This window comes from Symphodus melops, assembly GCF_947650265.1.
Source record: "Symphodus melops genome assembly, chromosome: 5".
NCBI lineage: Eukaryota > Metazoa > Chordata > Actinopteri > Labriformes > Labridae > Symphodus > Symphodus melops.
The window spans coordinates 9,947,028-9,955,726 of NC_136695.1; the positions used below are offsets into that span (position 1 = coordinate 9,947,028).

The 8,699-nt window shown below is 43.5% G+C and overlaps 1 protein-coding gene across 1 annotated transcript; it reads right to left on the reverse strand.

The window, feature by feature from the left end:
• Window positions 1–126: 126 nt before the first annotated feature.
• Window positions 127–8,672, reverse strand: fzd6 (frizzled class receptor 6). The gene is made up of 8 exons (XM_079343465.1): window positions 8,531–8,672; window positions 7,144–7,547; window positions 3,675–3,871; window positions 2,995–3,574; window positions 2,393–2,812; window positions 1,634–1,782; window positions 1,122–1,541; window positions 127–947 (listed from the first exon to the last, which is right to left on the reverse strand). The coding sequence occupies exons 2-8, from the start codon at window positions 7,327–7,329 to the stop codon at window positions 773–775; spliced, it is 2,127 nt and encodes a 708-aa protein (XP_079199591.1). The 5' UTR covers window positions 7,330–7,547; window positions 8,531–8,672; the 3' UTR covers window positions 127–772.
• Between the last annotated feature and the right edge of the window lie 27 nt (window positions 8,673–8,699).

An 8,699-nucleotide genomic window follows, 5' to 3' on the forward strand; every position in this document is an offset into this window, starting at 1 on the left:
AAGTTCTTGGAAAAGGAGGAACTACTCTGAGGAAGGCATAGTGTAAAGCGATACATTAGCCTAATTGAAAAGACACTTCTTGAAGAGATCTCTGCTCAACTGAACTGAAGTGCAAGTGGAAGCTACCAAAAAACACAAGTTCCACATTGTTTACAAACAAACTATATCAAGAGAATGTCCTTTTTGCAAAAGATGAGTAAAGTAGCAAAAGACATTTAAAGATAAACCACCTCTCCAGTTTGAACATTAAGACATAAAAAAAAATAACCACAGGTGAAGACTTTCCTTAAGCTGAACGTTTGGTAATATGTTGACCTTACGTGATATACCTCAGTCCAGTGTAAGATTTAAGTTCTAAAAAATGATAAAAACAAAAATAGAACATTTACATAAATAAGGCATCCTATGCCATTGAGCTACAAATCTACAAAACAGTAGTCCAGAAGTGTTTAACGCCTGCTTCAAAACTAAATGAGAGCTGACAGATGTCCAGGTGTGTGCACAGCTGTAATGCAACATTCAGATAGTTTATCATTAATTTTAAAAAAAGCAGTCAACTGAAAACTGCTGAACTTAATGATGATCTGAAGCTTCTGTTAGATATACCACATTTACATGGCTGAACATTCAGTCACCATAATCTAACCAATAATCATATTGGTACATGATGTAAGGAGCTTTGATGATGTAATAAGTGTATTTTCTTTGATCCAGCATCATTTGGGACTGTTGTCTGAGTGGTTTCAAGGATGGATGGATGCACCGACGCATTTCAAAACTCTCTGCAGCTGCTGTCCTTTTCCGCCTTGCTCTCCTCTGCTGCTTGATGCACTGGCGTCTGGTGAGTGGTGTCTTGGATGCCACTGCTCTTTGACAGGTTTAAAGCTGGATGCTGCGGTCCACTCGGGATCTGCCTGACCTCTGACAGCTCGTTCCTTGGAGTCATCCTAACCAGTCATGGCACACAAGAAATCCAGAGGATAAAACACATGCAGATTGGTTTGTCTGTTATACGTGTGAAATACCGCACTTCATTTTAGTCCTGCACCTGTGCTGTAAAGAAAGACAATAAAAAGCATGCAACAATTCAAGCTAACATATTTCACACCAGTTTCACTCACCTCCCGTCTGGGACTCTGTGTATGCTCCCTGAGCGGCTGCTGATCTTACTGGAGCTCCCCGCCTTGCTACGTCTCTCTCCCCTCTCCCTGTCTCTCTCTCGGTCTCTCCCCCTTTCCCCCCTTCTGGAGCTCCTGCTGGGGGTGCCCCTGTCAAGGTGCTCCCTGTTTGAGGCCTCAGACAGAGAGCCTTGCCGATGGGCGTCGTGATTGCCCAGCACAGATGTTCCTTGATTGGTTGTGGTGGGTGCCGTGCAAACGTTGGTGGGTGCAGCACCAGTGCTCGTGCCCATTGACTTAGAGATGACCTTGAGCTTGTGGGAGCTGGGCTTGTAGTGTTTCTTCTTGTGCTGGACGCGGCTGTTGTGCTTGAGGAAGAACTCGCAGGACTCCTGGAGCACCCTTCTGCTCTCACTGATAGGACTGTTGGTCAGAAAACATGAGAGAGTAGTCATACGCTTTTATTTCTGATGTGACCTGAATGTGAACATATTATATAGGAGATACGGTCTTACTCTCTCTTTCGGGTCCTGTTAAAGAAGTAAGCCCACTCAGAGCAGGTCTTTTTGCTGCTGACCCAGAACACCGCAGATATTCCAACCACCAGTGTCATGAGGTACTTCACCAGGAACAGGGAGAGGTCAGGACGCTCGAGCTCTGTTGTCTGAAACATGGAGACACGTGGTAAAGTAAGACAGACTTTTTGTTAGTTGATGTGTGCAACCTAAAAAAATGGACGAGAAAAAAAACGATGATTCAGCACTTTAAGCTTCAGACTCTCACATTTAACAAATGACCGAGCTAGTTTTACTTTGCCTTTCTTTGGCATATTTTCAGCATGCGCATCAGCATTTGAATACGTGCACTGACATTGCTTTTAAAGTTTTTCACACATACACAAAAACACAAACTATACCATTAACACAACGTTCCCTATTAGTTAACCATAAAACACACTGACGTTATCCTAACTGCACCAATAAGTGAAGAAGATAGTAGGAGGGTGCCAGCAGCTTGTGGTTCGCTGCGCTCCCTAATTTACAAAGGCGAAAGTCCTCGCAAGCAGGCAGCCCCGCTTCAAATCCTACCTGTGGCTCCTTTCCTGCACGCCATTTCCCACTCTCTCTCGCCCTAATTTCTGACTCTATCAACGGTCCTATCTCCCAAACCTGGTATAAAAACTTAGACTATAACTATAAAAACAAGTCTGAAAAAAAATAAATTAAAAAAATAGAGGATCGTTTCCTTGGAATACTTTGATCTTAAGTGGTCACCTTATAGGAGCAGGGGATGCTGTACTCCTGACAGCGGTCATTGATCCAGGTGTTCTCCCAAATGCTACGGTGACTCTGCTCATAGGTGTAGCAGGCTAACAGCGTGACCAGTGGCACCAGGTAGAGGCAGCTGAATATGCCGATTCGGATCATGAACTTCTTCAGCTTCTCTTGGTTGCGCTCGTCGTGCTGGATGACCTGGCGGACGTTGTTTAGGGAAACGATGCCCGCCAGGATGAGAGAGAGGCCGACTACCACGCCCACGCACAGAGGAGCCAGAACAAAGTAACGCAAAGCGTCCAGATCATAGAGCCCCACGAAGCAGACGCCGCTGATGTTGTCCCCTTCCACCTTGTTCATTGCTAGCAGCATGACAGTTAGCGCTCCAGGAATCCCCCAGGCAGCAGAGTGGAACCACACCTAAAGACAGAGGAAACCTAGATTCAGATTTTCCAAATGTATCATTGTACCATTGTTCCATATTTCCTTGCTAAAGCTTGCATTTTGCACATTTTATATATATATATATATAGAGAGAGATTTGTATATTCTACATTCTCTTTCTATCTCTGCCTCTTACAAACAAGTCTTCAAAAGATTACCGCTTTCTTCTCGATGGCCTCACAGCTCCACTTAGGTCCGGCTGCTAGGAACCAGGTGATGGTGAGTATTACCCACCAGACGATTCCAGCAATGGAGAAGAAGTAGAGCAGCATAAAAAGCAGAGTGCAGCCTCTGCTCTGAGAGCCCAGCACCACTGTATCCACTCCACTAGGGTGTGCTGCTTTGGTGCAGGCTGTGTTGTTCCCAAGCAGGAAACCAATGAAGTATATGAGGGAAACAAAGCTGTAGCAGACAGCATAAAAGATGATTGGGCGCTCTGGGTAGCGGAATCGTTTAACGTCAATGAGGAAAGTAAGGAAAGTGAAGAGGGTGGCGCCCAAGCAGATGATGGAGCAAACGCCGATGAAGCTTTTTGCAAATTCAATATCATGGGGTTTAAAGTACATGTTGGAGCACGGCGGAGAACAGTCCTGGGCACCCAGGAACGATGATCCTTGGCCCGGCTTGGTCTTCAGCTGCAATGGACACCAGAAGCCGAGGTCCCTCTTAGCTGAGGAGGGGCTCATTGTGGTGGTTGCAGAAAGTCCAAAATCATCTGGAAAGCCACATGTTTCCAACCTGGAGAAACAAACAAACAAAAACAAAAAAATCACATTCTGTTTTCGACGAGTCAAGAGGTGTTGCGTCGGTCGATTTTCTGTCACGGCTATTTTCTTACTTGTCACACTGTAGCTCTGGAGGCCAGGTGATGCCAAAGATTCGTATATTCTCCTCGCAGTCGGAGAGAACAGCTTGGCACTGCTCTCGGCATGGGCCGATCACCTGGTTGTCCTCGGTGCATTCTGGGATAAATGCTTGGCAAAGGAAGTGATGGACATCTGGAGAGCAGCGCAGGTTTACCAGGGGCATGAACGGCTGGAGGGATACGTAACATCAAAATAGAGACGGTGAGAGGCTGTTGGCATGCTTGGACCTTAGTTGAAAATGTTCTCACTGGGTCCATAGTAGACATACAAGAGATATAACAACACTGGTTTTCATGACCAAATAATAGCTCATTTGAAGCTGACAGTAGCAATGATGAAAATACCGCTGGAGATGCGACATTTGAAAGACGTTTACTTTTTCCCATTTAAATTGCATTGTCAACCCTGTGGGCATAACTCAGTTTCATTCAGACATACAAATACACAAATACATTTCTGTGTGAAGTTGGGGTAATATCTGAAACATTATGACCGCAGCCTCCTGAACCAACACCCCCCCCCCCCGAACTTCCCGCTGGGAGAGACATATGTGAATAACAACTTTGGGAAATTCCAGCCTCTCCTGAAAATGTCAGTACTGCATATGTGAAAACATGTTTTTTTGCTTCATCTTTTCAAACTGTTCATGTTCACCTCTGATGCCTGCAGTGTGGAACAGAAAGACTCAGGTTGAGCTGGTAATAATAGATATCCAATGTGTGGTAGTGCTTGTTGGCAAGGGGTAAAAAAAATAAAGATAAAATCCAATCAAAAACAATGGGAATCACTGCCCTCGTAAAGAATTAGCTTCATTTTGTTATTCTGCAGAAATCTACGGAGCCACACAAAGGGGTCCATTCAACAGCTGGGAATCACGGCCTTCCGTTTCAACACATTGGTGAAGGGCTTCAGGATGGGCGGGGGGGGGGCTGCGGAGTAGGTGGCAGGAAATGAGTAAACAGTCGACAGGCCAGTAAGGCTGGAATGCACAGAGTTGTTGATAGTTGTTTTTTGTATACCTAAAAATGTGACAACAGCACAACATGTCTAGATCTATCAATGACATTAAACACAGCTAACACGATACACAACTTCACTCCAGGTAAGACAAATCCAGATCGAACTGCTTCAACTTCCTCAGGATGTGTTTCACTCTGAACCACGCTAACACAATGTGTAACATTTCAAGAGTCTTGGGAGTTCTTTGTTTAAAGTGCAGAGAATGTAATCACCCAAAAACAAATCAATTCCCGTCAGTCTTTTCTGAAAATATTTACAGGACCCACACACACACACACGCACACACACTACAACACAGTCACCTATTCAAAGTTTCCTCTGCTCTTTTTTTCCCCAGTCTGGCAGTAGGCCCGTGGCTGACAGTGAGTGTCCTTGTTTCTCTCCTCTGGAGGTCTCTGGACTCATTCTCAATGAGCTCCCCATTACTCAACAATCTGACCTTTATCCGCCTCATGCTAGAGTTACTGTACAAACTTCAACCAGGAGCATGGTTTATCAAGTCAAATCCTCTGAAGGGTATTAACAGCTGAAGTTCTTTAATACAAACAAATAAAAGGTCAGAATATAATTTATAAACTTTTATCAAAACGTTACGACTTCAACTTTTCTTTGTCCATGGCTCTATCACATTAAAGCTATCTGTTTCAGAAGCTGTCATACTTGTGGAATCTGGGAACAGGGCCGGAAAAAAGGTTAGCCCTCCTCCGGAAAATGCTCCTGATAGAAGATCCTGACTGAGCCCAGGCTAGAACATGTCTGCCTGAATCCAGCGTCGTGGCTTTTAGATAAACCACAGCACGCTTTCAAAGACAGCGATGTGATGTTGACTCCAGGCCAGAGCGCGTCATCCTGTCACCTGGGAGACAGCGCCGAGGAGGAGGTGAGACAGTGTACAATGAGTGAGTGATTAACAGAGAGTCCTCTCATTGTGCTGTGCTGGGTGACTTTGCGTGAGACGAGGTGTGTCTTCCCCCCACCCCCTGTCCTCCACAAATCAAAAGGCCGTTCACAACAAAGTCCATGAAGTTTGCCTGTGGCAAAAATTTGCAGTGAAATAAAACACTGATACCTGCTAGCCTGCTACCTTTGCCAGACGCCGCACAAAAGACTCCCTTCAACACATCGCAGCTCAATGCCCTGACACCAAATGTGTGTAACCCAAACCCTGGCTTTCTGGAATGCCAAGACATATTGCAAAAACTAGAGAAGCCGAGTTCCCTGCTGAGAAGAGACACAAGACAAACATTGGTGGAAATGAATGTTAAAAACAAGCGCAGTGTCAAAAGTTACATGTGGAAAGATTGTTATTGAAATAAGATTTGATGTAAAACTATGCGGATAAAATGGCACCGGTACCACTTCACTGCGCCCCGATGAAGTTGAGCGGGTAGACGGAGAGAAGCGAGAAGAAAATGTCAAAAGACAACCCGTGTGTGGTAAACATAAGAGAAGCTCGTGGTCTTCTGAGTGTTTACGATGTTCCCAGCCGTCGTCACGCCACAGACACCGTGTTTGATACTGTACTCGATCTGAGAGTCCGTCCGTACTTCTGCCTGCCTGTCTGTACTCGTAACGTTTAAAAAAAATAAATAAAGTGGTATCAGTGCATCTCTACTTACAATGATAGTTTGCATTTTGTTTCAGAGCTTTTTATAGAGGATAAAACATCTTTTTTTTTTTTTATGTAATAGTTAAAACAGTGTCAAGATGTACATTTTTGTGGTGAGCATACGGGGCTACAGCTGTTGAGTGATGTGCAATCAACTTTATTGGTGAATCACTGACTGGAACATGAACTCAGGGCTGCAGGTCATACAGTGAGCCACAGAAGACTTTTGCCTCCTTGTTATGTTTAATATGATGTTTGCAATCTATTTAGGAAGTTCAAATGTGTAACTCTTACTTCTTGGTCACGATATTCACATAATTTTTAAGACATGTTGCTGTATTTAGACAGGGTGAGACAATGACTGTCACAATGTTCTTATAGCTCAGTCAAACAGCTCTTCAGAAAAATCAACTGGAGCCACGAGCAGAACTTTTCAAAGCAATCAATCTTGGATGATAATTATCCTCTTCAAATGTGACCTGAATAACTATTTGAACTGAGAATCAGAGTTTTTTTTCCCGAGGACAGTATGATTAAAAATCTGAGATTTATGAGGGTTTTTTTGGAAGGACAACTTTACAGTGTCTTCTAATCCACAGATCCCTTGTATTATCACGCACCACCATTAAAAGGCAAACACTGATCTTTCACAAATCGAGCCTCATCTATGAGTTCTACCCAAAAGAAAAGGATAAGCGTTGAAAAAGTTGCTTCATATTTTACGTATTGATTCATCTATTTAAATAAAGCCCAGCAAGACCGATATTTGCAAGTTAAAGGGAATTAATGTCTGTGTCATCATGAGACCTCACCTCCATCTTACTGGCTGCCACATCCTGGTCGTAGTGCTCCATCATGTTGGGAAAGAAGGTCATGTTGTAGTTCATCCCCAGGCATCGGAACACGTTGATGGGCTCACAGGTAAACAAGCTGTGAGCACTGGAGCTTCCCGCCCATATCAAAGTCAGGCAGGCCCACAGCGGTCCTGGCATCAACATTACAGCGGCTGATTGGGAAGGAATGTGCGTGAGTGAATCCAAGTAGAACAGCTTTCTTTTTTTGGCTCACTGTGTGGATATTTTGGCCGAAGCTTTGAATTCCCTGAGCTCACAATGTCATCTACAGTTCATTTCTCCTGAGGTCAGCTTAGTAAACCGACTGGGCACTGGAGAAGGTTGAATTTTCCCATAATTCATATGGAAGGATAGGAGACCCACTGTGAATAAAGTAGAAATAGGTTTATTCTTTCTGCCATACAACACCAATAATTACAACCCTATTTGTGTGACATCTGGCAGGCACATTTAAGCTCATCAAACTGAGAGTGAAGTTATTCTTGGCACCTCTACGGCTCCTTAGAGGTCTCAGGAATTCAGTTGAGAGGTTCCGTTTTGAATCAGTATAACTAAATAAAGAGAGCAACCTTCAAAGAGTCCTGGTAGAGATTTGAAGTGAATGCATTAAAGAGGGTGGAAAATGCTAAAGAGCCAGGATGTTTGAGCAGAATGAGTCTGAGCTTGCTGATGCACTCATAGCACACCTTTAATGCCAGACATTATACTAGCCCTATGAATATACTGTACAGTATATGAAAGTATCAGAAGTGCAGGACTAATCTATTACATTAGCTGTCAGTATACTAAAATATGTATTATAAAAAACAGCACTTGGGGCGTTTATGTAACAACTTCATCTTTTAAGAGTAAAAGGAGTGTCACGTCCTAAATATAATACTGAAGGCTACTGTGTTTATAGTTTTTTTTTCTTTTACTAGTTTAAGAGTTTACTTAACTTTACCACATCAATGGTTAAAGTAAAGAAAGACGTTTCAACTAAAGTGTACCTTTTAGTCCTGTGACTGAGAGTGCCTGCAGTTAAACATCATCAATGCTATCAATAATAACAAGGGAGTCATGCTGATTATTAGCATTCATTTTTAGTTCGCATTTGGGCAAGTATTTAAAAACACAAGCTAATTATTCACATGGACGTTCAACAGTTTCCATTTAGCAAGCACACATTAACATGTAATAAAACATGAATACATTTCTACGCGTGTCGGTGACTTGGTATTTGCCGTCGACATTCCCGGTAATGCTAACTTCTAACATCTGCCATGGAACGGGGGGCCGGAACAACTTCGGTAAGGAAAGTTAAAAGATTAACTTTAAGGGTAAAATACGAAACACAAACACTTACCCCGACTTCCCAGGTGTTTGTGTAACAGTTGACTACAAGGACAAACGATCCTCCATGTTTCCGTAGGGAATTTGGAAGCGTGTTTCCTGCGATGAACTCCAAAGCTCCTTCGCCTGCTCCAGTCTGGCTGCTGTGTTGTGAAGATGCCTTCAAGTGCAATTGGAAATTC